The sequence below is a fragment of the Zymoseptoria tritici genome, chromosome 3 (assembly GCF_000219625.1).
Source record: "Zymoseptoria tritici IPO323 chromosome 3, whole genome shotgun sequence".
Taxonomy (NCBI): domain Eukaryota; kingdom Fungi; phylum Ascomycota; class Dothideomycetes; order Mycosphaerellales; family Mycosphaerellaceae; genus Zymoseptoria; species Zymoseptoria tritici.
Window position 1 is genome coordinate 731865 of NC_018216.1, and position 27989 is coordinate 759853.

The 27989-nt window shown below is 54.1% G+C and overlaps 10 protein-coding genes across 10 annotated transcripts; 3 read left to right on the plus strand and 7 right to left on the minus strand.

Moving 5' to 3' along the window:
* Positions 1–288: 288 nt before the first annotated feature.
* Positions 289–3536, minus strand: NFE2401 (imitation switch Two complex protein; the record flags this gene model as incomplete). Its single annotated transcript, XM_003854518.1, has 6 exons — positions 289–2855; positions 2908–3010; positions 3082–3147; positions 3285–3347; positions 3408–3473; positions 3534–3536. The coding sequence occupies 6 exons, from the start codon at positions 3534–3536 to the stop codon at positions 289–291; spliced, it is 2868 nt and encodes a 955-aa protein (XP_003854566.1).
* Positions 3537–4516: 980 nt separating this feature from the next.
* MYCGRDRAFT_99433 (uncharacterized protein) lies at positions 4517–6484 on the minus strand (the record flags this gene model as incomplete). The annotated part of the gene is made up of 7 exons (XM_003854517.1): positions 4517–4727; positions 4805–5115; positions 5167–5306; positions 5358–5848; positions 5901–6094; positions 6155–6233; positions 6316–6484. The coding sequence occupies 7 exons, from the start codon at positions 6390–6392 to the stop codon at positions 4517–4519; spliced, it is 1503 nt and encodes a 500-aa protein (XP_003854565.1).
* A 494-nt stretch (positions 6485–6978) lies between these two features.
* MgAMN4 (putative 1,2-alpha-mannosidase) lies at positions 6979–9089 on the plus strand (the record flags this gene model as incomplete). The annotated part of the gene is made up of 3 exons (XM_003853649.1): positions 6979–8780; positions 8926–8990; positions 9053–9089. The coding sequence occupies 3 exons, from the start codon at positions 7053–7055 to the stop codon at positions 9087–9089; spliced, it is 1830 nt and encodes a 609-aa protein (XP_003853697.1).
* A 424-nt stretch (positions 9090–9513) lies between these two features.
* On the minus strand, positions 9514–10884 carry MYCGRDRAFT_69448 (uncharacterized protein; the record flags this gene model as incomplete). The annotated part of the gene is made up of 1 exon (XM_003854516.1): positions 9514–10884. The coding sequence occupies one exon, from the start codon at positions 10882–10884 to the stop codon at positions 9514–9516; it is 1371 nt and encodes a 456-aa protein (XP_003854564.1).
* On the minus strand, positions 10882–12891 carry MYCGRDRAFT_69451 (uncharacterized protein; the record flags this gene model as incomplete). Its single annotated transcript, XM_003854515.1, has 2 exons — positions 10882–11392; positions 11450–12891. The coding sequence occupies one exon, from the start codon at positions 12834–12836 to the stop codon at positions 11901–11903; it is 936 nt and encodes a 311-aa protein (XP_003854563.1).
* A 1686-nt stretch (positions 12892–14577) lies between these two features.
* MYCGRDRAFT_69454 (uncharacterized protein) lies at positions 14578–17022 on the minus strand (the record flags this gene model as incomplete). The annotated part of the gene is made up of 2 exons (XM_003854514.1): positions 14578–14984; positions 15087–17022. 2 exons carry the CDS (start codon positions 17020–17022, stop codon positions 14578–14580), a joined length of 2343 nt encoding a protein of 780 aa, XP_003854562.1.
* A 2102-nt stretch (positions 17023–19124) lies between these two features.
* On the plus strand, positions 19125–19859 carry MYCGRDRAFT_108479 (uncharacterized protein; the record flags this gene model as incomplete). The annotated part of the gene is made up of 1 exon (XM_003853650.1): positions 19125–19859. The coding sequence occupies one exon, from the start codon at positions 19125–19127 to the stop codon at positions 19857–19859; it is 735 nt and encodes a 244-aa protein (XP_003853698.1).
* A 1177-nt stretch (positions 19860–21036) lies between these two features.
* Positions 21037–22506, plus strand: MYCGRDRAFT_22584 (uncharacterized protein; the record flags this gene model as incomplete). The annotated part of the gene is made up of 1 exon (XM_003853651.1): positions 21037–22506. A coding segment is annotated over one exon (1470 nt), but the record flags the coding sequence as incomplete, so codon positions are not given.
* A 1264-nt stretch (positions 22507–23770) lies between these two features.
* Positions 23771–24420, minus strand: MYCGRDRAFT_56362 (uncharacterized protein; the record flags this gene model as incomplete). Its single annotated transcript, XM_003854513.1, has 2 exons — positions 23771–24285; positions 24340–24420. The coding sequence occupies 2 exons, from the start codon at positions 24354–24356 to the stop codon at positions 23976–23978; spliced, it is 327 nt and encodes a 108-aa protein (XP_003854561.1).
* A 483-nt stretch (positions 24421–24903) lies between these two features.
* On the minus strand, positions 24904–26547 carry MYCGRDRAFT_103608 (uncharacterized protein; the record flags this gene model as incomplete). Its single annotated transcript, XM_003854512.1, has 2 exons — positions 24904–25316; positions 25381–26547. Coding segments are annotated over 2 exons (1401 nt in total), but the record flags the coding sequence as incomplete, so codon positions are not given.
* Positions 26548–27989: the final 1442 nt, after the last annotated feature.

Below are 27989 nucleotides of genomic sequence, written 5' to 3' on the forward strand. Positions count from 1 at the left end.
TTCGTTTCTGCCTCTTCCCAATCACCAGTGCTGGCCCGCTCGACTTATCATCGCACAGTGAGGAATGAGACATGATTGAGATCTCGTAAAAGTTCGATCCCTTAAGAGGGAACATGATGTCGCCAGATGGCGCCGCAACTCGCTTCGCTGGAAATGCAACAGCTTGAAAGGTATCCGCCGAAAAGCGCCCACGCTATGCCGCCAAACAAGTGCTTTTCCATGCCTTTCCGCACAACCAGCCTGCCCTTCGACAACGGACTTGCCTCATAACATGCAGCCACCCACAACTTAGAACTTGTACCGCTCTCCCTGCCTCGTCGCTGGCTTCCCCGAGCGACTCACAGGAACAGCAACACCCTTCTTCCCCTTCTTCTCCTTGCCCTTCCCAGGCCTCGAGTGAATGTGTTCCAGCTCAGTGAGCGCCATGGTATTCGTCCATCGACAACACCGCTCCACATCCTCCGCCTTCTCCTCAGCGACCTTATGCCTCGTATTGATGCGCGTCGCCAGGGCCACCTCCTTCGTCTCCTCTTCCTCCACCTTCTTCTTCTCCTCCGAAGCCACAAAGTCATGGTACGCGTTCATGTACTGGACGATCTTGTCCCGCCACGCCATGAGCTCTTTGCGCAAGGCCCTCTCGCGCTCGCCACGCTCGTCCAGCCAGCCGATGAGAGCGTCCAGATGGTCCGGGCTGTCGTAGAACCCCCACTCGGAGGCGTTGGCGAGGATCGTGGCGCCTTCCTCTTGTTGGCGGCGTTCGGGAACGGTGCAGCGGAAGCGGGCGTGGTATTCGTTCTGCTCGGGTTTCGGGCGGTCGATGAAGCCTTCACGCTCCATGTCGTCTGGGCCTTGCACCCAGATGCGGCCATTGGCATAGCCGTATGAGGAAGTGGAGGAGGTGGGCAGTCCGCCAAATGGTTGGCCGTTGCGCTCGAACCAGTAGTAACGATTGCAGAAGCGGTCCTTGCCGAGCACTTTGGTACGCTGGACGTTAGCCTCGCGCAGGTCGGAGTCGCACTCGTCGATCTGTTCTTCGAGGTGGATGATCTTCTTCCGCAGTTCTTCGACTTCGTTGACGAGCTTCCTGAATTCCTTTGCGGCCTTGGTCTCTTTCTTTGCAGCTTCCGCCTTTTCAGCTTTGATCTTTTCGCGGCGGGCGGCTTCTTCATCGCGTTTGCGCTTGCGGTCGTTACCGCGGCGCAGAGAACGGCCGTTGGCGGCTGCTTCGTCATCACCATCCGTGCTCCCTCCACCGTTGAGCTCGATGGTGTCCTCAGTTATATCGTGTTCGACGCTGACGACGCTCTCTTCAAGTTTGGGCGACTCCGGCATATGCTCTGGAAGCAGAATCTTCCTCTCCTGGTCCTTTGCCGCGAACTCTTCCGCCGCTGCCTTCTTCGCGCGTTGAAGTTCAATCTTCTTCTTCCTCACATCGGTCATGTCCTCCATGCAAGCCTCCAGGAAAGTTTTGACTGTGTCCGTGCGAATGGTCAGGATCGTCAACATCTGCAGCGCGGAGATCCGAAGCTTGATGTCCAGGTCGGCGTACTGCACGAGAGCGGTCTGTTGGTTGGGCTCCATCTCCATCGGAGCCAATTCCGCCAGGATCTCGTTGCACCTGTCCTTGAATCTCGAATTCAGCGAGAGTTGGTACAGAACTCCAACCAAAATCACCTGCCAGCCGCCATCTTCGAACTCGCCCGTGAAAAGCCTCTCCTTCCAGTCGCGATCGGACAACATTCCTGCGGCTCGATTGCCTCGCTCGCCTGGGCTCTGCACTGTATCCGCAGCGGACTCCATGATGCTCAATCTGCTGCGGGTCGACCGTGCCGGAACGTCCTCGGCTGGTGTTGAGACCTCGCTCTCGTCTTGCACCTCTGATTCATCCCCACCTTCTTCCGGCTTCTTCGGCAGATCCTTGACTGTGACGTTGCCATCTTTATCCAGGAAAAGCTTCAGCACAGCGCAGTGAATCTCATCCAGAAGCTCGCACGGCGTATCGAGGTTGGAATAACTCATCGCATCCACAAAGTCGTCGAACGTGAAGCTGTCCAAGACATAGACCTCGCACTGCACATTGAGCGTATTCCACACCTCGAGTAGCATGCCCAGCGACTCCATGTCGATGCCTTGGAAAGAGGACGTCTTGCGGTTGCCTCGAACGTACTTGTCCATCTCTTCCGTGAAGAACTTCAGCTCCGGACGAGTCACACCGTTTCTCTTCGGCGCGACGTCGAGATCCTCGATTGGGTACTTGATGGGTGGCGGCGCTGGAGGACGAATCTGCACTTGCGCGTTGTTCTGCACGTGCTGATGTTGCGCAGCGCCGGGATGTTGTTGCTGATGGTGCATGTGCATGCGTGCCTCATCTGACGACATGCGAGAGAAGTCCTGCGCAGTGAGGTTCTTCGATTTCCTGCCCTTCGGTGGCCGCACTGCCAGCGCTTGCTGCTTGTGCATCAGTAATCGAGCGTCTTGCAGGAGGTGTGCTGGAATCTCCATCGGCAGGCGATAGTGAATTGCGAGGTGCTCCTTGACCAGCCATGGGGCTCCAGTCCAGGCTTCGCGCTGCAACGAGTTCTTAAGGAATGAGCGGAGGTTCTGCTTCGTGAAGACTTTGCGGTCGCGGCGGATGTGCTTGTCGTCCGCGAGAGCCTCGTCGTTGGAAGATTCGCTAATCCTCACAAAGTATCTCGAAAATGGCTCGCGCTGGATCGATCCATCTGCAGCGCGGATCATCGGGAACTTCGCCTTCTCGCGGATGACGCCTTGAAGCTGCTCGCCGCTATCGAACAGCACAGACACATCCTCGCCGGGAAAGAAGTCATGCTTGAACTCATCGAAGATGGTGTTGACTTGAAGGGATGTGAGAAAGACATTCATCCATACCGAGACTGCGGGACTTACCGAGCTCATCCATCCTCGAGATCGTCGAGAACTGGACTTTGCGCAGGATCGGGTCGCGGAGCACTTCCGGAAAGACATTCTCGATGACCTTGGAGCTTTTCGTCTGTACAGGTTCACGTCAGTTGGTCGGGACTTTCGATCATCATACTGGAGAATCATTGCGTGATGTCATACCTCTGATTGTAACGCGTCCCAATATGTCAGACCAGACTTGCCATTAACCGCATCGGTGAACTTTTTCTAGATGGATGTCAGTTTTGATGCTGTTGGTGGCGCGTTTGGAAGTGCTGCGTACTTGGTTGAGCCAGTCGAAGCTGTAAAGTCCAAAACGTTAGCCAGCTGTTTCCACATCTCTCTATGTCCAATGGATCTCAAACATACCGCTTGATGTATTTCTCATAATCCGTGAAGACTTCACCCGTGCCTTTCATGACAAAAACCTGTAATCGTTCACGTGTCAGCCGGAGGTTCCTCTCGACCGATTGGGCTGTCATATTCACCTCGGTGGTATCCGTCAAGTTGGTCGGTTGCGGTATGAGATGGACCGGCTTCCTCTTATTGAGCACCTGTATATCATCGTTGGTTGCAGGTTCATCCTCGCGAATGTCTTGATGTCGAAAGCGCACCATGATTGCAAAGACCCAGCGCACGGCTGGGTCTTAATCTTTCTTCCTGCTTGAATGTATATTCGTGATCGTCGAGTGTCGGAGATGGTTCGAGTGTATGTGGAAAGTGAGGGTTGATGGTCGAGGTTGTGTGGAGGGAGTTGTGGTGAAGGGTGGGCGCAGAGGGGTGCGACAAGTCGAGCTTGGTGTGTTGGTGAAAAGGCAGGGTAGGAGGTCCGCGGAGGAGGAGGATGATCGGGTCGAAACGCGTGAGTTGATCGACGGTCGAGGCGGACGCGGATGGAGATGGGAGGATCGCGTCGGTGGTGGAGGTGGATGTTGATGAAAGGGAAGAGGAAGGTCGAAGGAGGGAGAAGTGGGAGAAGGGAGCGAGAATGTGTCAAGGACGGGATCAGCCATGCTTTGGAGAGTGCTGCTAAACAGAATGGGTACCTCGCACGTGTGGGGAGGCTGTTTCTGCGGGCCACTTTCGAGAGATGCGCCAGGCCCGGCGAATCTGAGGTCACCCTGCTGCGCGCTAGGGACGAATGCGGCAACGCAGCAGAAACAGATCTCCTCGACTGAAATTCCACCTCCTCTCCGATTTCCAGCCGTGCATTGCTCGTCAACAACCGACATGTTGTACACACTGTTTGGACTCGTTCGATTCGGTAGAATCAGCTTATTGACTTCCCGCTCACTATAGAATTATAACTGACTTGTCAGAATGTCAGTAACCCAATATCAGCACTCTGCGCAAACGCTCCCTTTTCTCGTCCCTGGTCAGCCATCCAACCCGCACCGATTTAGGTTTCGAGGTCTTGCGTAACAGTTTCCTCCGTCGAATGTGTCAACGACAGCTACGCCAGGCCATATTCCAATTCGTAAGAGGCTTGTGATCCAATATATATCGCTATTGGATGTGGCAGGAGACACTAATACATATGCCTCGACGAAGAGGCTTTCATTCGAAGCGAATAATCTATCGGATGTATACAGCACATTCATTCCGTGAAGAAAACCACGGTAAAGCCGATCCAGCTCGCTACGACTCCAATCGCCGAGTACGAACTGATGAACATCAGCGGCAAAAATTCGTACTTCTTTCCAAAGACTAGTCCGTGGATCAGTGCGCTATATGCGATCAACGGAATCGCGACAACGATGTAGAGTAGTGAGAATCGATCAAAGAGGAAGATGCGCGGTCGCGATGATCTAGAGGAGAAGAAGTTCAATGTTAGCCGTGTGTTTATTCGTTGCACTGAAAGGGAGGTCGATGGAGCATGACTTACGCTGGCGCCAACCGATCGAAACCCAGCAGCAATATCACACCCCAGAGAATCGTATACACGACTTTTACTGGGAATTCCATGGCCGTGAACAGTAGCGGAAAGAGACTAACATGTCCCGCCACTGCTAGCGGTCGGAAAGCTCCCAGATATCGACGGTCCTTGAGAGCGATGAGACTGAAGGGTATGATGACGAGTAAGATGGCCTTTTCATGGACGTGCCAGCCGAAGAGGAAGGAGGAGTATCCGCAAAGGGTGATGGTCGCGATGAAGTTCGTCCACGTTGGAACGGAGAAAAGTTTGAGGAGGGCGGGCTGTGAAGAGGTCAGAGAATTGTGACTCGAGCGGAACTGGCGGAGACTCACGATCTGAGTGGCCAGGGTGAAAATGAACGTCATCCGTGGCGGTACATTGGGAAGTACTGCGAAGGAAGTGTCGCCGACAAGACCGCGCGTGACGCTGTTGACCGCTTGCGCGGAGACTGGGAGTTTGAGGTATGGTGCCACTAAGTGAACATGTCAGTACTGCACTGGCTGCATCAGATGTGTATGCTTACAATAGATGAGCACCCGATCGGTAAACGAGTATATAGCCCAAACGTTCGGAGCCCAGTAGGCATGGCACAGTCCTCTTGAGAACGGGAACAGCCGACTGAAGACCTGTGGTAACTGATCGCGAAAGGGTAAGAAGGCGAGCGCAAAGACGATCGCAATTCCCAGACCCAATTTGACGCAGTTGAAGAACTGGATGTGGAAGATCGACTCGCGCCCAAGACAGTACCGGCGCAGTAAGAAGACAAAATATGCCGGAGCCAGATAGAGGTAGATGTGCTTCAGACAGAGCAGAGCGGCGAAGAGGATGCCACTGGCCAGAAGACCGCCTTTCGAGTAACGCGCCAGGACCATGGACAGGATGAGAACGCCATACAAGAATCCATTGTACTGGAAGTGGATGTGATCGATGATCAACAGGCCTGGGGAGAGGAAGATGGAGAGTGCAGCGGCGTGGGCTTGGCGTTTCGAGGATTCAGGGGAGGACTTGATGTATCTGTGTGACTGTCAATGGGTTGTACAAGAAGTGCTTCCCAACGAGGACATACAAGTGAAGAGCGTAGAGCAAGACCAGCTCTGTGACGAGGACCGTGGCTCGTTGAAAGTAGATGGTCTGCCAGGAATCGTGGCCGAGATTGTGGACATGTAGCATTCGCGGGTCGACGAACTTGGCGACTTGTGACATGGTCCACTCGAAGTAGGCGAAGAAGGGAGGATAGTCGAGCGTCCATTCTGATGTATCCTAGGAGTATGTGAGAGACTGGGTCTTTGAATGTTGCAAGTCTTGATCGCTTCAACGAACCTCGAAGTACCACTCCTTGAGAGGCAGAGAATTCGTGATAGCCAGCCAATTTCGATGGACTTCAAAGTCTGTCGACTTACTATGTAGCAGTGTGTCAGTGAGCTCGTCTCTCTTGTGGTACTCTTCCACAAGTGTGATTCTTGTTCGATAGGCAGACGTACTATGCCGGCCACAGGAGGACTTTAAGCGCAGTCGCGACGGCAGCACACTGTGGCAGGGTTGGGTACGAATCCGCCATTGCGCGCGAATAGGTCCTGCTACTCTGATCGGGATCACACTTGGAGCTGGATGGTTATCGTGTCATGTTTGTATCTGGAAGGGTCGATCGAAGTCGCGGTATTGATTCAAGGGACGTGTCTTTGGTCGTTTATTCAACGGAGCTTGGCCGGGAGTGGTTAAGATCCGGTAAGGCTGAACGGCCCGTGGGAAGGAAGGGACAGATGCCGGAGCGGGAGCTATTCTCGTGCACGCGAACGTCGATACAACTCAGCATCTTCACTCACAACCAATGTCAATTCAGGCTGCTGTAGCGATATGACCCTCGCTATCATAGCGAACGCGAACAGCAAGGTCATACATGAACTCTCCTCTCTTCACTCAGGCCATGCCTCGCAATATCGAAATTCGTCTCCTGATCGCCGAAACAGGCCAGAGCGACCCGCGCACCTCCCCTCAACAAATACCTGCAGCGTCAGACGATCAGCGCTTGAGTCGAGTACCGTACCGTACACCCCGGCAAGTATAGCAAATCCTCACTGAGGAGCTCTCCTTTGGCATTCCCTCACTTCTCTTCCACTTCGACAATATTCCTCCTCTTCACTGACTGCTGCTCTTCAATGCCTTCACTGGCTCCCGTCACTCCTTTCCAGCGTCTGCCTTTCACCACGCCAGCCGCAGCATGCGTCCGCTGCGACGTGGAGTCATAGTCAGCACACTCTCATTCCTCTTCTTCTTCGCGCTCTTCTTCTACCTGACCGAACCCACACCAGCTCAGCGTCGCAGGCAGCATCGCACACGGCCGATCGACAAGATACTCCACCCCGGCTGGTTCAAACCTCGATTCAAATGGAAAAATGTCCAGCAGCTTCATCCTGTCGAGACCTTCACCAACTTACCCACTGGCGACCACGTAACCATCCCACGAATACAACATGATTTCTTTCCCGAGAGTGCCAACCGTGCAAGAGAACGTGAGCGTCGGTTGAGAGCGATTGAGGAAGCTTTCGAGCACTCGTGGAATGGATACAAGGAAAATGCTTGGTTACACGATGAGGTCAACCCGTTGACTGGTCAGTCGAAGAATCCCTTCGGAGGATGGGGAGCAACGCTGGTGGACTCCCTTGATACACTGTGGATTATGGGCAAGAAGAAAGAGTTCGCAAATGCCGTGTCGAGTCTTAAGAAGATCGACTTCACAAGAACCCGCCTCACCGAAGTGAATGTCTTTGAGACTACCATTCGATACCTGGGAGGCTTGCTCAGTGCGTACGACGTTAGCGGACATCAATATCCCATTCTCCTCACAAAAGCCATCGACCTTGGAGAAATGCTCTATCTTGCATTCGACACGCCCAACCGCATGCCAGTCACCCGTTGGAAGTGGCAGAACACCGTCCTGGGCCACAGTCAAGAGGCCAAACCCAGCTCCCTCCTCGCCGAAGTAGGCTCACTCACTCTCGAGTTTACTCGTTTATCTCAACTTACGGGCAATCCCAAATGGTACGATGCCATTGCTCGTGTTACCGACCTCCTCGAGGCATCCCAAAATCACACGAAGCTTCCAGGTCTATGGCCGACAATGATCAACACCTACACCGGCGACTTCACCCGCGATACCTCTTTCACGCTCGGCGGTATGGCGGATTCCATGTACGAATACCTCCCGAAACAGCATCTCCTCCTCGGAGGTCAGACCTCGCAATACCAGCGCATGTTCACCAGTGCCCTGCAGACGGCCCGTGAACACGTTCTCTTTCGTCCACTCGCTCCGGACGAGACTCAACGCATCCTCCTCCCTGGAACCGTTCGTCACTCCGCGCACAAAAATACCCTTCATCCAGAAGCCGAGCATCTCGCCTGCTTTGCGGGTGGCATGGTCGCGCTTGCCGCACAGATCTTTCATACTCCTTCCAATCTCGACCTCGCCCGCGAGCTCGTAGATGGCTGCCTTTGGGCGTACGATAGTATGCCGACTGGAATCATGCCGGAGCTCTTCACCGCTCTGCCGTGCTCCGAAGTTCCAACCACCACCAAGAATGGAAAGCCAATGCAGAACTGCACTTGGTCGACCGAGGCCTGGCACGAAGGCATCCTGTCCCGCGCCCATCCGAATCCCGTGGCCGCTCCAACTGCAGCTGTCATTCCAGTCACGCAAAATCACACCCTTCGCGCTGAACATCTCATCTCCCAAAACGCCTTGCCACCAGGCTTCACGTCGATCCGGGACAGTCGCTACATCCTCCGACCAGAAGCCATCGAAAGCGTTTTCGTCCTGTACCGTATCACAGGAGACGAGGGGCTGAGGGAAAAGGCCTGGGAAATGTTCGAAAGCATCAATAAGTCGACACGCACGAGGATTGCATATGCAGCGGTCGGCGATGTAAGAGTAGAGGGAGGAGGAAAGAAGGTAAGCTCTTCAGAGACTAAATGACTGCAGGGTGCTGACATCTCTAATTGATTGCGTCGATGGAATCGTTCTGGTGAGGCTTGTCTTCTTCTGGAGGTCAATGGCAACCCCTGGACTACGCTGACACAATCGCAGGACCGCCGAGACGTTGAAGTACTTTTATCTGATATTTAGCGAGCCGCATGTGATTTCGCTTGATGACTACGTTTTGTGAGTGCCCTCAACATCATGGAGGCTTACCAGACTTCCGCTGACCATTCTTGCTACTGCAGAAATACGGAGGCTCATCCTCTGTTACGAACGAAGTGAATATACTCACATTTCGAAGTATGAACATGTTGAGCCCACATCTTCGTCCGTCGCTGTGGACCACTTCCTGCTTCTACATGTAACCGTCAGGACTGGCGAGAGACCATGGCCGGGCAATTGGCAGTAACTGGACGTGGACACTACGAATCAATGCGTCGGATGGGTACAGGTATCGTGACATGTAACAGTATCGACCAGGTCCAAGCAACTTAGTCGACCTGACGCAGATACCGTACCCGAACAAGCACAGGAGCCTTTCACGACCTGGTCCAGGTAAGCTAGCCGCACGGTTACATGTACGTCTAGGATGACAGGACAGTGTGGTTGCTTGGACAGGTACAAGCACGGTGGGCAGACAGCTACCTTACGAATAACGTGAGCTGATGTTGGCAAACAAATTGCTATTCTCCAACACATGCACCGTTCATGCGGTCTTAATTCCCTTTGCGAACTCCAATCCTACCACCGGCTTCAACGGCGCGTAACCCGAGCTATCGACCACAGGCAGGATCCTCAATTTCCTCTCCTCCTCGACTTTATCCGCTTCCACCCACCTCTCCACCTCCTCCTTCGAACTCCAATCACTAACCAGCTCCTCTCCTCTACCGACCTGATGCAACTGCGTACCCGTACTCTGCGTGCTCTTGGGCAACGGAACACCGCTCTCCAACGCACCAGTAATCTTCCCACTCAAAATATCCCGACAAAAGTACGGCTCCGCACCAAGCGGCCGACCCAATCCAATCCCATCACAAGAATTCTCAGAAATGGCCATCACCATTCCCGCCGCCGTCCGAAACCCACCCGTCACGTACAACAGCGTCTTCTTCAACAACGGCCGGATCTGATCCGCGAACTCGATAAAGTACGACTCTCGCTGCCGCGTACTCTCTTTGACATGGTGGAACGCTCGACCTTCGAACGTCCCGCCGGATATGTCGATGAAGTCCACCTGGGCTTCTTCCAACGCCACGCATAAATTCCGACAGTCTTCGGGCGTCTGGCCTTCGGGCTGGAATTCGACCGAGTTGAGTTTGACGCAGATGATGAATTCCGGATCGGGAACCTGACGTCGGATCTCCTCCAGGATCTCAAAGATGATGCGTGTGCGGTTGGAGAATGTCCCGCCGTATTGGTCTGTGCGTTTGTTGGTCGTCGGTGAGAGGAATTGTGCTAACAGGTAGCCGTGCGCGCAGTGGACTTGTACGCCATCGAAGCCTGCATCGTAACAGAGCTTGGCGGACGTTCCCCATTGCTTGACGATGTCGTGGATTTCTGGCACAGTCAAGGCGCGAGGCGGAGCGAAGTTGTTGCCTGACCAGCCGATTTTGAGGTGCACGTCTGATGCGGATACTGGATGTGGGTTCAGAGTCGCGGGCCCTTGACGGCCTGGCATGGAAAGCTGGGCGACGAAGAGGGATCCCTCACGTTTGACCGCGGTGGTGACTTCGCGGAAAGCGGCGACCCGTGCGGTATCCGTCGGGTCGGAGAGGATGGGGTTGCCGTAGGCTTCGACCATATCGTGGCGTAGCATCACGTTGCCGGCGACAATGATGCCGATCGAGGCACCGCCCCAGTGGGTATAGAGGCGAAGGTACTCTGGTGTTGGAGAGCCACGGAGGGAGATGGGCTCATCGGGCTTGTTCCAGGTGCAGAGTCGTTCGGTCATTGGTGCTTTGAGGAAGCGGTTCGGAGCAGTGCGTTTGGAAAATGGGAGGGTGATGGAGGAGGCGAGCACAGAGGTGTCCACTGCTTCGCCAGGGATGCGGCGAAGTCCTGACGCTTGAGTGGCCATGATTGTGAATATGGTGGATGCTTGGGATCGAAGGCAAATCAGTGGAATCAGCTGCCTTCGTACACTTATACAACAACACTGCGCATGTATGCGTTACTTTGATGTTGCCCGCCCCGCACATTGTTCGGAGTCGGAAGTCGAACGACAACGCAGGTCCGAGGTCTTGCAAAGGCTAAACACCTGAGCTACCAGCGATCATCCAACGCAGTGCCGGTATCCGCTACTGCGACCGTGATCTACAGCGACGATTGCCGCATGTTGCTGCAGCACCGTAAGATGATTATGAATCATATGAGCTTCGTCGTTCTTTGCGACTCGCCAGCCACCTGGTACTGCTCAGTCGGGCAGTGCGGCACACAAGGCGCCCTTAACAACGATTGTCGACTTCGATGGCCTGATGGACCCTGGACTGCTCCTGCACGAGGACCTCGCAAAAGGCAATAGAGGGCAAGCGTGGCCTGCTGGCGTGATACTTACGAAGTACCTTCTGCGACGAAAGCGGGAAGAGCTGCGGACGGCCTCAATGCTTATTTCTCCGTGCTGCTTTAAGAGGAACGCTGCTTACCACGAATTCGTGACTAACGAGCGTAGTTCAGAGTGGAAATCGGTGCCGGAGGTGGGCTATGCGGGTATAGCACGTGACCAATTCTCGATCTCCTGCAGTTTCTGACATCCGAAACCAATAGTCTGGCCGTGGCAAGCTCAAGGTCTGTAGCGGATCAGATCCACATGCCCTTCGAGTTTGAACCCAACTGTGTGTCCCGTGGACCCGCTGCGCTCTTCAGATATGTCTAGTGCCTCTGCGTCGAAGTCCGAGCAATGAACGGAGAGGTGGCTGTGCTGTCTGCTAAGCTCAAAGTCCATGGCGCCGTGCAGATCTCATAATCCCCCAACGGGACCCTCGATGGAGTTGTCTTCCGGCGTCCATCCAAGAGGTGAGTCTATGCAAAGTCCTGTAGACATGGCCTAAATTACGTTCTCCGTCCAGTCGGGCCCAGGCGTGTCTCCCGCAGTATCTACTCCTTCCCCGATTCCGCGACTATCCTCTTCCTTGCTCCAAAGAAGTAGTTGCCCCAACTCTCACTGCCATTGACCTCCCTCCAACCCAAGCCCGGCACATACACAACACCCATCTGCCTCCACCCGTCACCACCCACATCCACATCCAGCTCCTTCCGACTCCTCGCCCATTCCCTCATTTCTCCCGGGTTGATATACTGGCTCCACTCATGCGTCCCTCTCGGCACAATCCTCAGCACATCCTCAGCCATGAACTTTGTCGTGAACCAACTCGTTCCAGTACGTGCGATTGTAGACCCTACAAGCCATCCGCCTGGTTTGAGATGAGGTAGGACCTGTTCCAGAAATGCGGAGGGAGATTGGATGTGTTCGATCACCTCAAAGACGGAGATTATGTCGAAACCTTCGTGATCGGAGGATTTCAGGCCTTCAATCGCGACGTTGCGATAATCCAGTTTGCCAGGTTGCATGAGGTGAGGGTCATGTCTGCGGTGTTGTTTTGCAATGGCAATCACCTCTGGACTCGGATCGATAGCTGTTACACTTTCCACATCCTGTCTTCTCGCTGCGGACTCGGCAAATATGCCACCTCCACAGCCAATGTCCAAAACTCTCAATCCCTTCCCGCTCTTGTGTATCGATGCATTTGGTCCAAGACATTTCCCTATAAAGTCATGCCGCAGTGGATTCATGAGATGTAAAAGTCGACTGCTGCCGTGTGGATCCCACCACGTGCTGGCGAGGGCATTGAAGTGGGTGACTTCGGTGTCGTTGACGGAGGACTGAGGTTGAGGAGTGCCGGATGCGTTGGTGTTGTACGTGGCGTATGATCGGGAGATGGACTGAACCGGTTGGATGGAGGATTTGAAGGCGAGGGAGCGGAGCGCTGCGGGGAGGGCGAGAAGACGAGAAGGGAGTGTAATGGGCGGCATCGTGGAGGTCGAGGCCGTCAATGCGTGATATCAATGTTGAGGAGGATGGTCGATGGTCACGGATCTTCTTGGGACATGGATCTTCTTGGGATCATCGTCTGGATTGCTCCACCACTGTTCGCTGGATTCACGCCTGCTTACGTGATCGAGGCTCGTCTTCACCTCACTCTAATTTCCTCCACTTCTTCGATGACCGAGACAGTCGAACATTCCGGAGAAGACGATACGTGCCAACGTCGTGTGTATTCCACGGTGGATGACAGGTCGTTGTGAACTGTCGTCATGTCTCCTCTAGCCGTATACCGGGCGCAAAATGGAGGCTTACATCCTACACGACGAAGACACGGAAGTTTGATCAGTCCTCGAGGAGACAACATCTCCTGCGTCGCAGCATTTTCTTCACCGCTCGTCGCCCCTCGCTGAGCGCTCCGAGTTCCATGGATCACCTCATCCGGCCTTTCGATGTCCTGGGTCGGACAATTTAAAGCTGTCAGCTCGATCCTGGACACCCAGAGCGGACTTGCGATATTGATGTGTCAAAGGCGCAAAGTATACTCATGCCTGGCACCATTCTCGTATCCAAGGCAAGTATTGTTGGCTGGCACTCGAAACTAAGACTGTCTGAACATGGGCGCAGCAAATGACGGCTGACCACTATTTCCGGAGAATCGTCTGATCTTTGCACCATGCCTCGCTCACCGCGAGTTGCCGGCATACTGGCATGCTGGTGTGCTGACATTTGACTTCGTTGGCGCTATCTGCCGCCAGCACAACTGGAACACCACAGCAACGTCTCAGGCGAATGTGTCGGTCAACGCGTGATACCTCCTGCGAACTCAATTATCTCTCCTGATGCTCGCCTGTTCGCGCAATTTCCCATGCTCCGTCAATTGCCGCTGTCCTCGAAATTCGAATGCTCGTGTCTGGACTCAGTGAAATGTTGAAAACGAGACCATCGCCGGCACCCAAGACTTCCTCGCTCCCTCTCCAAACCATTCCACAGCAAATTCAAGGTCGCAACACAAGACCTCGAGGACAATGCAGATCTCTCAGCTCGTCATCGTGCTCACCATGGCTTCGGCTGCCTTTGCCAACGCATGTCCTCCATCCAAAACACCCGCATCTACCATCCCGTACTGACAGTGTCCAGCGATGCTACAAGAGGACCAGATTTGACTGGGGTGTCTGCAAGGCCTCCGGGAAGCTCTACAACTGCACTTCCGTAGGTTCCAAACATGTCTGCTGATACGATGCGATCTCTCTTCGCTAACACCGCTGCCACTCGAAGGACTCGCAATGCAACCATTCAGGCAAAGATTGCACCCCCTTGGCGGGTACCCTGGATGCGCACTGTCATACCGACGCCTGAGAAGCACGCCAGGAAGGGACGAGGTGGTTCACCGGGAATGCGACGCGAAAGCCGGTTGAAACGAGCCAGAGGAGGAAGAATGATCGAAGGGAGCTGGAGGGAGCTGGAGGAGGAAGAATGATCGAAGGGAGCTGGAGGGAGCTGGAGGAGGGAGAATGATCGAATAATCTTTCCTTCCCATGTCCAAATTTCTTACATACGTACATTCTCACTCCAGGAAAGGGGGGGGGTATTACTTCTTCCACCACATGCATCTCCTCCTGCAACACGATCCATCTCAGACGATGCGTCTTCTCAGCCGATCCCTCATGCTTCATCCCACCAATATACACCGAATTCCCACACCCAACACCTCTTCTCACACACACACCCTCAAGCAACCTCCTCTTCCGCCCATCCTTGCAGTCCCTCACTGCTGACACCCAAACCGAAGCCTCCATTACCACTCGCATATCCTCCACCGTATCCCTGAGACTGCTGCGACTGCTGCAGCTTGGCCTGAAGCGCTGCCTGTTGTTGCGCCAGAATCTGCTGTTGGCTCTGCAACGAAAAGGCCGGCAAACTGACCGTCCGCGAATGCATTCCCCTCAAGCTCTGATTCGCCGCTGAGCTATGGCTCGCCGAAGCTCCATATCCAGAACCTCCTCCATTACTGTTATTGCCATTATTGTTATTCGAGGCGGAGACGTTCATGCTGTGGTGACTTGCATGACCAAAGTGTTGACCCGAGGGCACTTCGAGGCCATTTCCTCCTCCTTGCGCGGAAGAGCGTCCGCCCGCTGCCTCGTTGGGAGAGGAGTAGAAGGCGTGTTGTGCGGCGGAGACGTTTCCGAACGGCGAGGTCGAGGTCGGTCCGTAGCCGGAGCTGGTGCTGTCGGGACTGCTTAGCTCGTGGCGTTGGTTCTGCAGAGCCTGTTGCTGATCAGCGGCGGCTTGCGCGGCGGCGTGTTGTGTTGCGGCGAGGTAGAGCGTCAGAGGGTTGTTGGTGCCGGTGTTGAAGATTGTGGAAGCCGTGGGTCCGTGGCGTGGGTCATAGCCGGAGGAACTGGAGTGGTGAGGCGGGTTCGAGGAGACGGGCGAGATGGAGTTGGCAGGCCGGGAAGAGGGCGCAAGGCCGTTGACGGGCGATGGAGATGAAAGTCCGTTGGTAGGATCGGATTGTTGGTACTGCTGCTGTGCCTGCTGTTGCGCCTGCTGCTGCTGGTGAGAGGCTTGTCGTGGAGGGTTGCCGCAACGGTCCTTGCCGAAGTTCACTTTGAAGCGCTTGTATTCTTCCTTGCCACGCACCGCCTCGATCGCCTTGATCGCATTCGCGATGTTCGTGAAGTTGACGAATGCACAGCTCTTCTCTCGAAGGGTGTTGACCAGCTCGATATCGCCGTACTCCTGAAAGTCCTGGCGAAGGCGATCCTCATTCCAGCTCTCGTCCAGATTGCCCACATAGACGTTTCGCGAAGCACCGCCTGAGACTGCGAGTGCGATTGCAGGAGGCAGCGCTCCGGAGTGCTTGCCCCAGCCAATCTTCAGACGGCGATTGTGTATCATCAGTCCTTGCAAATTGCTCAACGCGTAGAACGACGCCGCAGAAGTCGGATCGATGAATGTCACAAAGCAAATGTGCTTGTCCGGGATGTATCGAATGTGGTGCAACAGACCTCCTCTGACCACATTGCAAATCTCCTCGATCGTCGTCTCCGGGTGGATATTGCCCAAGTACACCGTTCGGTTACCCAAATTCGACACTCCTCCTGCCGTGGTCGCCACAGCTGCGGCAGCTACAGACTGCTGAGCGAGCGCATTTGTGATCAAGTCACGATCTGCACCATTCAGGACGTGCGCATATCCAGGTGCAATACCGAGATACTGCGCCGCGTTCTGCTGCTGCGTCTTGGAAACGTATGCACAGCGGTCTTTGCCATAGTACACGCGCCTCGGAGCCTGATATTTTGGGTCCTGCGGCAGCTGTGTGACCGCTTTGATGGCGTTGCCAATGGACAGGAAGTGCACGAATCCAATCGACTTCTCGCGCACAAGCTTGACAGTATCGATGGGCCCGAATTTGGACAGGTCCTCGCGAATTTCGTCCTCGGTCGTTTCTTCTGGCAAATTTCCCAGGTACACGTTTCGGGAGGCGCCAGATTGCTGCACTGCGAGGGCGACAGAGCTGGGGACAGATGATGGCTTCCCCCAGCCGATCTTGATGTCCTGTCCTTGGATGGAGAGTTTCTTCAAAATGGCGTCCGAGTGGAAGTGTGTCGCAGAACTGGCGTCGAGGAAGGAGATGAAGGCACAATTCTTGTCCGGGAGGAGACGCACGGATTCAATTTGACCGCTGCGTACATGGCTGAGGATCTCTTCCGGAGTGGTCTCCGGAGGAATGTTGCCAAGATACACCGTGCGGGAGGATGCAGACATCAATGCCGAGTTGCCCATTTGCATTTGCTGACCGTATTGAGGTGCCATGGTCTGCACATTGATCGAGTTGAATCCACCAGTGGTCGGCGATTGCATGCTTCCGAAGTATGGAGACCCAATCGGGTTGGGAGATCCCATCGAGCTGAGCATGCCAGGCGAGAAAGGTGCGGCTTGCTGCTGATACATCGGATTCATACTCACGCTCATTCGATTGTTTTGGTGGTTCGGCTGTTGAGTGAAGCTGGAGAAGCTCTGAAATTGCGGCGATTGGAAAGTCGACGGCGAGCCGGGTTGGAAAGGACTTCCCATCAGCAATTGCGAGGGAAGAAGAGGAGTAAAGTTCATGTCGTATCCAGTCTGAGGAGTTTGAAGTTCGTTGTAGTGAGACTGCTGATTGTTCATGGAGATCGACATGCGGTTGGTGTTGGTGTTGATGTTAGGAATCTGACTACTCCTCTGCGGGTGACGGTCGCCATATCCGCTGATGGATTGTTGCGAGGAGTGGCCAAAAGGTCCGTTGGGGAAACCATTTTCAGGAGAGGTAGATGGCTTCACAGCGAAGGATTGCGTCTGGCGATGGCCGAAGTTCTGACTGGAAGACATGCTGCTGCTGTTCTGCTTTCCGAATAGATGCGGTGGCAGCACGAGACTGTCCCGCGGATTCGCTGATAGAACGGCCGTGTTGATGGGTTGAGGTCCGAGTCTCGAGGGACCGGACTGTGGTATAGCAGGTCGGGGGTATTGAAGGCTCTTCCGTGGACAATGTCAATAGGACAACGCGGTATGGCTGGAAGCTCTCAGCCAATGTTGCAGAACCGCGACACCGTGATCGACGAAGGTAGCCCGTCGTCTGTCTGGAGCGACAGTGATCTTGCAAGCCCAACACAGTATGGAGGTGGGAACAGGAAGACACAACAGGCACCGATGCGAAAGATTGGTGCCGTGAGCGATGGTATCCAAATTTACACAATATACACTCTTCTCTCGGCCTCCGGCTCTTGTGTTCACAATATCCCAAATCTTTCAATGTCCGGGAAGTGGTCGAGTATGAAGTCCAGATCCCAAAGTCCGAGCACAAAGAATGGGTCGGTAAATAAGACAATAGTAGAAGAAGACGCAATGACAGCTGGTACTGCTGTTGAGAAAACGGCCACGGTCGGTAGAATGGCCAAAACGGATTCGCGGATCGTAGAAGCTATAGCAGAATAGAACAAGGAGTGATTATGAAGGAGTGACTGGCACGACGAGCGAGGCCAAAAGAACACGAAAACCTGGGGGTATACTGAGAAGTAAAAGGTGCAACGATAAAGGAAAGAAAGGGTGCTGAGAGGTGACAAGGGAAGAGAGGAATAGGATTGGGGTCTGTCTGGAGGAGGAGGTTTAGCGAAATATCCACGACATGGTCCGGCATGCAAAACAGGGGAGCTCAGGAGATGAACTGGTGTCCAAATAGGGGAGACTTCCAGAATTCTACTGCTTTGGTCTTAGTTTGGTGACATTTAGTGTGCCCCATCAAGCGGTACCAGAGTTTTGGGGATGCCGGCCGACCGTTGAACGATTGATCGAATTGACATCGGTCTTGAGTATATAGCACGGTACAGTAAGGTGACATTCGATGTCGACACTCGGACAGCCGTGAGACGCCTCAGGAATTTGCCAGCAGAGACAAGAGTTCCACGCTGGTGAGAGGATCGAGCACAGATCCAGACGGCACAGTACATATTGAGATTGGCTTGAGGGCGGCCAATAGTGAGAAGCTTTGAGATCTAGGGCGCCAGGCGATCATTCATCGATCGATGGTCCGATTTTCCATCTCATCACTTCTTGTCTCTGATGAAGAAGCTCAAGCAGCGAGCGATGGAAATGGAATCCCAAGTCGCACAGCTCAATCTGTCGGCTCTCAATAATAGCTCTGTCCCACATGGCACATGTCAGGTACAAGGGTTGCGGGGTTCAATATTGCGAGGGACCGAAAGTAGAGTTCACGAGCGAACCAATTTCTCCTGTTTGAAGCACACTCCAGGCCACCTTGGAGCACTTCGTCCGGTGCAATTCACGTAACGGCTCGGAGACATTGGCGACAGTCGTCTGTGAACTACTGTAAACCCGATCTTATGGCCACCTCCCCAACTTTGCACGCAACTCTCGCTCGATTGGCTTGGCTTGGGCTGTGCTGTTTGAGCGGTACCTCCACGGACGTCTGATCAGCGTTAAGTCCTGGAATGCTCGACTTTCGCGACTGTTTCCTGAGGATACGACATGATGCAGAGCAACCTGGCATTGCTAAGCAGCATCCTTCTCGAGCATGGATATGCGCTCGAGGTGAAGCTGTGCCCTAAAGGAAGAAGTCCAGCAGGAGTCGGATTCGTCAGCAGCTCAGCATCCTCTTGAGGTATATAAGCAGAGTCGTTGCCAGAACATTGCATCCACCCACCCTCACGATCATCTCCTTTCATCAATCGCACATCGACGCCCAACTATCCTCAAGCAAGCACATAACAATCATGGCCACTGCAACCGCTCCCAAGATCGTCTTCTATACCAACCACGGCTGCCCATATGCCCACCGAGCAGACATTACTCTTCGCGAGCTAGACTTGCCTTACGAAGAGGTCCTAATCGATCTCGACTCTCCCCGTCCGCAGTGGTACCTGGACATCAACCCACGCGGACTCGTGCCAGCCATGAAATTCACCCTTCCCGGCTCGGTCGATCAAGAACAAATCATCACCGAGTCGGGCGTGGTCGCTGAATTCCTCTGCGACGCATTTCCATCCCACCTTCTGCCTGCCACAACCTCACCTGCCGACGCTCTGACCCGCGCTCGGATCGCATTCTTCCATCAGACATGGACGGACAAAGTCTCGCCGGCGCAGATGGCTATTCTACGTGCCGCGACGGAGGAGGAGAGAGATGCCAAATCGAAGGAAACGGTGCAGATCTTGAAGAAGGAGATTGAACCTCTTCTGTCCGATGCGGCGCCTTTCTTCGGTGGGAGTGCGGAGCTCACCTTTGCAGAGGTCATGTGTGCGCCGTTTGTGATGCGATTGCTGGCGATGGCCGAGGATGGAGAGTTGGTGCCGCAGGCGTTGAAGACGGAGATGGAGAAATTGCCGAATGTCGGTAGGTGGACCAAGGCCATCCTCGGGCATGAGAAGGCTACCAGGGTGTTTGAGAAGGAAAAGTTCAATGAAGCTGTGAAGAGCAAGCTGGATAAGATCAGGGGAGTGAAGATGTAGTCGTGTGGGTGGGTTATAGCGTGAGTCGCAGTCTCTTCTGTACCTTAGGTAACAATGTATACTCTCGGCACGTCTTCTGAGTCGACGCCTATCGCTGAAGGATCAGTTGATGATGCTTCTATCCATCGGCGTGACGTATTGTCTACGACAAGCGATCTGCTGGGCACATACCGTTGTCTTAGATCCCAGGAATGTATCAAAGTTCTGATGCTGTGCCAAGGCGCAGTAACGAGTCTCCCTGGATGCGCGGAGGCAGTGCAGAGAATACGACGTGAGGTGTGGATGATAATAATAATAATGGTATAGCCTTTCGGTCGGAGGAAAGACGAGACGAGAAGGCAGATGCTGGGAATGAGGGAGACTTCTCGGAAACAAGCTTATCGCGCCCGGACCGAAGACCGCAACGACACCTCACGATCGATGATGGCATTAACTTTGGAGCTACAGGGCAGGTTCGGCCACTCCGCGTGGCTGAACAGATCCCGGATTATGAATCGCATCGCATCGCATCGACGACTCAGACTCAGTCTTCCGCCATGGGCTCCCCGTCCGAAATACCTTGCCTCGTCGTCGCCATCGCGTGCTGTTCCCCTCGTGTTTCGTTTCATTCCTTGTTTGCTCCATCCGTCCAGACTCGCCGCTCGATGCCGATGTGAATATATATCTCGCCACGCCGTCCTGATTCTCCTGCCTCTCCATCTTCTCCATCTTCTCCTCCTGCTCCATCGCAATCACCACTACGACCGACGTATATCAATCGAACAGCCCGACGCGATAGCCCTCCTGATAAGGCTGACAGAATCCCTGCGACACAATGCGCCAGGGTTGATCCATCTTTCAGGAACAGGAATCTGCCCGAGTGTATCGATATATCTATCGCTGGCCGAGGAGAGAAAGATACAACCAATCCGATCAAGAGCACTTTGACCAATTCGAAATGGACACTGAAGCAGTATTCACTGCGGAAGAATCGCTGCGAGGACCAGCAGTGACGAGGGCCAGGCAGCAAGAGCATGGGGAACGACTGCTAGCGAGCGCAACACAAGGAGGCTTGACAGGCGACATCAGTGATGCATCCGCCAACGAGAGAGCACCACTTCTTGCAACCAGCCGTGGGCACAGCTACGATGCTATCAAGTCTCCACCAAATGGACCGACGCGTGAGACCTCATACGATGAATTCGCAGGACTACCATGGTACAAACGACCCTCCCTCTTCTGGATGGTTGGACCATTCTTCGTCCTCGCATTTGCCTTTGGGGGAATCATCGCGCCAAAGATAAACCTCATCATGGACCTCGTCTGTCGCCAGTACATCTCCGATCAGATGTCTCTCAATCCAAACCTGGCTTTACTTCCTGTCGACTTTCGCGGTGGCACCAACAATCAATGTCGCATACCCGAAGTTTCCTCTCGCGCGAGCATCCTCACTCTCTGGGCCAGCGTCATCTCAGGGATTTTATCTGCGATTGCAAGTCCAAAGCTCGGTGCCCTGTCTGATCGATACGGCCGCAGGATAGTGCTGGTCATCACCAGCTGCGGCACCATTGCCGGTGAAATCATCTTCATTTTCGCTGCCATCTACCCGGAAACCTTCCCAATCCCACTGATCCTCGTCTCCTACGCCCTCGATGGCCTCACGGGATCCTTCATCCTTGCCATGTCCATATCTCACGCATACGCCACCGACTGCACACCCCCGGCCTCTCGAAATGTCGCATTCGGCTACTTCCACGGCGCCCTGTTCACCGCACTCGCCATTGGTCCGATCTTTGCCGGCTACATCGTCAAACTCACCGGCAGCATCGTCTCGATCTTCTACATGCTCACCTCTGTGCATGTCGCCTTCGTATTCTTTCTGCTTTTCATCATCCCGGAATCCCTGTCTGAAGCACGTCAGAAACAAGCTCGAGAGCTCCATGCTGCTCACGTTGCCCAACAAGGCGAACAAGGCGACTGGATCAACCGTATCCGCTCGCTGAATGTGCTCGCTCCGTTGAAGACCCTCTATCCGACCGGTCCAGGCACCTCGCCAGCTCTCCGTCGCAACCTGTTCTTCCTCGCGGCCGTCGACACCGTCTGCTTCGGCGTAGCCATGGGATCCATGACCGTCATCGTCATCTACGTCAAGCAGCAATTCGGCTGGGAAACATTCGAGTCGGCCCGTTTCATGACGGCTGTGAACTCCTCCCGCGTGGTGTGTCTGCTCATAATCCTCCCTCTCGTCACGCGCATGGTCCGTGGCAAGCCGCTCTCTCACGAAGATGCCGAAAAGGCGAAAAACACTGGCTGCGACAATTTCGACCTCATTATCATGCGACTTGCGATCTTCCTGGACATGGTGGGATACATCGGCTACTCCCTTTCCTCGACCGGTGGTCCATTTACGCTCTCCGGTGTGATTGCCGCGTTTGGAGGTATCGGATCTCCCACTTTACAAGCGGCTCTGACGAAACACGTGCCCGTCGAACGTACCGGCCAACTGCTCGGGGCTATGAGCCTCTTGCACTGTCTTGCTCGTGTCGTGGCGCCTGCTGTGTTCAATGCCATATTCTCGGCCACTGCGAAAGGCTTCCCGCAGGCGGTATTTGTGTGTCTGGCGGCGACATTCGGACTGGCATGGATGGGCAGCTGGATGATCCGGCCGGGTGTGTTTTGGGATGCCGATAAGGCCGACGAGCCGGATGTCAGTGCGACCGAAGGTGATGGGCAAGTGAAGAAGAAGAGAGGATTGACAGAGTTCTTCTTTGGTGGCTGATCAAGACTACGATCTTGCTCTATCGCGAGAATGAGAGCTTGAAATTGTTGACCTTATCGATGGAGGACGTGGTCATTGCAATGGCCTTGAACCACATTGCAGCTGGACTGGATCAGAAGATCCCGCCACAGACGGTCGAAGAGGAGACCGGACCTCCGATGCGCATGATGCGAGTCCATTGGATGGCTCGACGACCAGCACATCCACCACCGGACGATGCCCAGTACTTGACACTCCAGCACATCCGCAACGGCTATCTATGATGTCCGACAAAAGCCGGTGTCCAATGCTTTGAGTATTTGGACGAATATCAACTGCAGCAGCGTGAGCAAGTGGCGCAGCTTTGCCCTCTTGAGTGCAACAACTTACGGCGCGACACAATATGACACTGTCGAGAGGTGAGATGGCCAGATACGCCATCTCGACGCTGCGTCTGGATTTATCGAGACGTTTGGATCTATCACCACATTGGAGTTGAGACGAGGAGACAGGGAACAGCGGATCTACAGAACGAGTGGTCGGCTGGCTATGAACAGATACAGGAGCAGACCTTCAAAGGCTGCGAAGGAAATGGTAGACAGCACGATCATAGGCCTCGCAGCGCAGAATTTGATACCCATTACGTTCACACTATTTAGAAGAACCGGAACTCATCCATTGCATGCCCGGTGTACCCTCCCAATGCTATGAATGGCATGCAGCTATGGTTGATAGGCATGAGAGCGGAATCATATGTTCCCATCGCGAATCAGGCCTAAGGCAAGGAAGGAAATAACGTGACGGTGGTATTTTTCTGGTGCTTCATGAAACTATGATCCTAGTCTACACAAATGCACATACCTTATGTTTGGTCTGAGCGAGATTCGGAGCTGTCAACGAGTTGCGAGAGCGCCTAGCAGGTACGCAGCTGCGGCCTCGTGACTACATGAGTCCCCGAGCACGCTTCGGCCGTTGAGCAGCTCATCTAGCCTGATTTCTGAAGTACTTCTCCAGTCGATGTCGAGTCTCGTCCGTGGACCGTCATGCCCAATCCGGAAGTTTGCGGTGCGCACTGGAAGCCAGGCTTTTGTGCTTTCGACAGATATGTAGTGGGCCCGCTTTGAGCTGGTAGAGAAGTCTCTTGGCTGGGTAGAGGCATGGATCTGGCCGTGGGATCTCTCGTTGGCCAGCGCGACTCCTCATATGCGCCAAAGAGCTTGTCTGAACCAGCCGTGTCGTTGCTGGACGCACTTTCCGCGTGCCATGTCCCAGCGTGTGTGTCCTCCATGTCCATCACGGACACTCAGAGCGATCAAAAATCACCTCTCGACCAGTCCACTTTTGCAATTGTCCCAAATTCCTCGCAATCCCATCCCACCTCATTGATTCCTAAAATTCTTCTTCTGATAAAACAGATCCGTCCTCGAACTGCCCAGATTGATAATCTTCGGACACCCATCCCGATCCTTCTCCAGTCTCGTACACTCAAAGCAGTAGAACGCGTCCGAGATTCCTTCGCCGCCGCACACGACGCATTTGTTCTGGTAGTTGCCAAAGGCGCATTCGTCGCAGATCCGGACCAGGGTCGTGGGGCGCACGTAGGAGTCGCATACGGGGCATTTGCCGTCGCATTTGTCGCAGAGGCGGCCGATGGAGACGCCGGCGGTTTTGCGGCACATGACGAGGTCGCTGGACCGGAGGGTTAGTAGCTGAGTGAATGAGATCGGGAAGGTGAAGACTTACGGATGATGGCGAGACATGGCGGCGGTATGAGTCTCTGAGGGGGAGGATCAGAGAACAATTTCTTTGAAGTCGCCGCGAGTTGTCTGTCGAGTGTCGAGAAGATGCCCAGGGTTGATCGTGCGTTTGTAGAAGATGTAACGGACTTTCACAAGCTCCAGACGTCAAAGTTATTAGACCTTAGGCTAGTGGCTGACAAATTTGTGGTGTGGCGTGAGCTTCCAGATTTCTTCCAAGGTTCTTGAAGAACATTCTTATTCACTTGTTGCGTGCCGTGCCTTCCTTTTACGGAGACACGCATGTATGACAGGTCAAGAGATTTAATTCGTTATCTACAGCTTCGACTTTGGACCAGCCATCTCCTCCTTCGCCTGATCTCTCAATATCCGCTTCAAGATCTTCCCACTGGCATTCTTCGGTATAGTAGCCACGAAAACAATGCCGCCCGCCAACTTCTTGTACGACGTGAGCTTCTCCTGAATCATCTTGTCCACCTCCTCTTTACTCGGCTTGCCATCCTTCGTCCGACGAACGACGTATGCACGCGGCAGCTCCCCTCCTTCGTGGACAGGGTCAGGCACGCCAATCACAGCTGCATCGACAATCTCTGGATGTGACAGTAGCACTCCCTCGAGCTCTGGCGGAGCGACCTGGAAGCCGCGGACTTTGATGAGCTCCTTCTTCCGGTCGACGATGTAGTAAAGCTTGGTATCTGGATCCACCCAGCCAATGTCTCCGGTATGGAAGAAGTTGTCCTCGTCCCAATCTCTTGCGTTGGCTTCCGGGTTGTCGTAGTAGCCCTTGATGACAGTGGGTCCCCGAACACACAATTCTCCTCGAACGCCATAATCCGAGATATCCTTGCCATCATCGTCCACCAACTTCAGGTCGAGATTTGCAAGCGGCACACCAACGCTGCCGGTCGTGTCGTGGCTAGGGTACTTATGCCGTGTTGCGATGCAGCTCGTCTCTGTCATGCCCTGTCTCATGCGTCAGCACATATCCCACGAGGATGTCCCGAATCGCCTAGCAGGTCATACTCACCCAGACTTGAGTGAACGGCGCCTCTTTTCCGAGAAGTGCCTGCATCCGTGCTTGAGGGCCTTTGTCCAGCGGAGCAGCTCCAATCTGGCCTGCCTTGACCGACTTGAAGCTGTACTTATCCTTGAGTGGGCTATTGATCGCCATGATCACGATCGGGGGAACGGCTCCAAAGTCTGTGATCTGGTATTCCCCATGGGCCCAGAACCACTTCTCAAGATCGAATTTCGGGAGCACATAACATCGCTCGCCATTGCGGAGAGGTGTGCAGAAGATATTGGGTGCCGTGGCCGCATGGAACATGGGCAGAGCACAAAGCCTTCTCACTTTGTATGGCTTCGGGTTGTGTTCGTACACGAGCATGTGCTGTGCAGTCAGGTTGAGATGGGAGAGCTCGGCAGCTTTTGGGAGACCGGTCGTGCCCGAAGAATACAGTCTGGCAGCTCCCGTCTGATATGCGGTTTCGTAATCGTCAAATCGTTCCCAGTCGACCTCGCCGTGTTGTAGAAGGTCTTTCCACTGAAGGAAGCCTGGAGGTGCTTTCTCTCCATGCGGATTGAAAACGACCAAGTTCTCTTTCTTGATGCCATTCGCGTCTGCCGCCTTCACAATGTTGTCCATCAGCTCTGGTTGGGAGAAGATGAACTTGACCTTCGCTATGCGAGTTGTGTGTTCCAGCTCGTGGATCGTGTACCCTGGATTGGTCCCGGCATAGACGCCTCCAGCAGCGATAACGCCGAGGAAGAAAATCGGGTAGTAGATGTCGTTCGCCGAGTGGATGGAGACACAGTCGCCCTTCTTCAGACCGATCTTCTTCAACCCAGCAGCTAGCTGTCGAGCCATTGTTCTCGCCTGGCGTGCGGATATCGATCGGCTGGGATTGAGAGCATCGATGTAAATGGGCGAGTCCCAGTCATAGTTCAGATTGTCGAATGTCCATGAAAGGATGTCCTTGTTCGACAGAGGAAAGTGTTCTTTTGCGAGGAAAGGCATGTTTGGAGGAGAGATGGAGTTGACAGTAGAGGTAGAAATGGAATCAAGCTCCTACGCTGGACGAGATATTCTCGTTGCGTAAAGAAGGAAGTACGCGGCAGGGTCAAAGAATGTACACGCGCGAAGCTCGACGGCGCATGAGGAAGCTCGGTCTAGGATACATCGTTCCTACTTATCGACGCAGACAACCGACTCGAAGCATCCTAGTCATGTGCATAGCGGCGGAGCTCCTCCAAACCCCACAAAAGTTTAAAGGATGGAAGTGGAGTCAAAGAGCCGGGTCGATCTATTGGGCTGTGGAACGGCAAAGGCGGGTCATTTCTTGCCGATCATCGGAAAGACCGAGGCCGTTCGTTTCTCGCGTGCCAAAGGTAAGCGGAATATTTAGAAAGTTCGCACGACATGCTTAAATGAATAATTGAATGGTAAGATAAAAGGACATGCCAAATTCGTGAGTCCAAAGTGCTGCTTGACGCAGCAGGTCATCGGCAGTACGGGCTCCTACCAGAGCCGGGAGCTTGATGCTCGCATTGATGGCGTGGTCGGTCCTGGGGAGATAGGGAGCATATGTTGTCTTCGACATTTTCCTCCGCACCAACCACCGCGTCGCTGAAGTAAGGCCGACTCACGGACGTCCGGCGACCCAGCGTCCCTCCTTCCAACTCGGAGATCTGTCCCTCTCGGTAACTATTTTCCGGAGCACATCGCCGCGTGCACAGTCGCTTTCGATAGTCGTAGTGTCCGACGATCAAGACGCACCTGCAATGCTGGTTCATGTAGTCGAGCTCGCTGTGGCCGCAAATGTATTCGTGGTAGTACGCGATGCACATCGGAGGAAATCGATCGTGCCTGATGCTTGATGTCTGGCGTTTGATGTCGGGATGTTGATGTTTGTAGATTCTGAGAGATCCTCATCGCTGAGTCATCACGATATATGGTATCTTCGATCTGGATGAGTACTTGACTGCTGCGTGCTGCGCCATATTGCCAGGCAAGCTTTCGTGGCAGCGAACAGCGCCGACAGTACCGGATGAGCTGTGGAGTCTGGTGCCTTCCACTTTCTGATATGCCAACACTGCGGCATTGCATAGTTCAGTCGTTGGCCTTGTCGGTGGCTCGTATGTCGTGACATTCCTGAAGCTCGGGATGGTGAGAGTCATGCGGAGAGGCTTTGAGAGTTGGCGGCGACGTGGCGGCATATGTCCTGGCCCATTCCTGATAGGACTGATCAGACTGCCCTTTCAAGGACGCCCGAGATGATATCGCCATAATCCATCGTCTGATCGCATTGTATTGCTTCGTACTCTCTCCACTCAGTCGATTCTCAGCAATCTTTCTTTCTCCGACCCCCGGCTGATTCGGCGCCGGATTGAATCGCACTGTCGTGGTCAGGTGTTGCTCGGGTAGCACGTCTCGACTGAAGCATTCAACGCATCTGTGGGCCATGAGAGGGTTAATGCCGTCGAGGAGTGGTGGGATGGTCCACCGTCAGAAGGTCCACCTACCGGCTCGTTGGTTGTGTGATCTTGCAGCCGCGTGGTTCGCACCGGAAATGTGGATCGATGTCGCGCAGGCAAACATTCGGCGTCACTGCCACATGTCCGCACGAGTACGACATT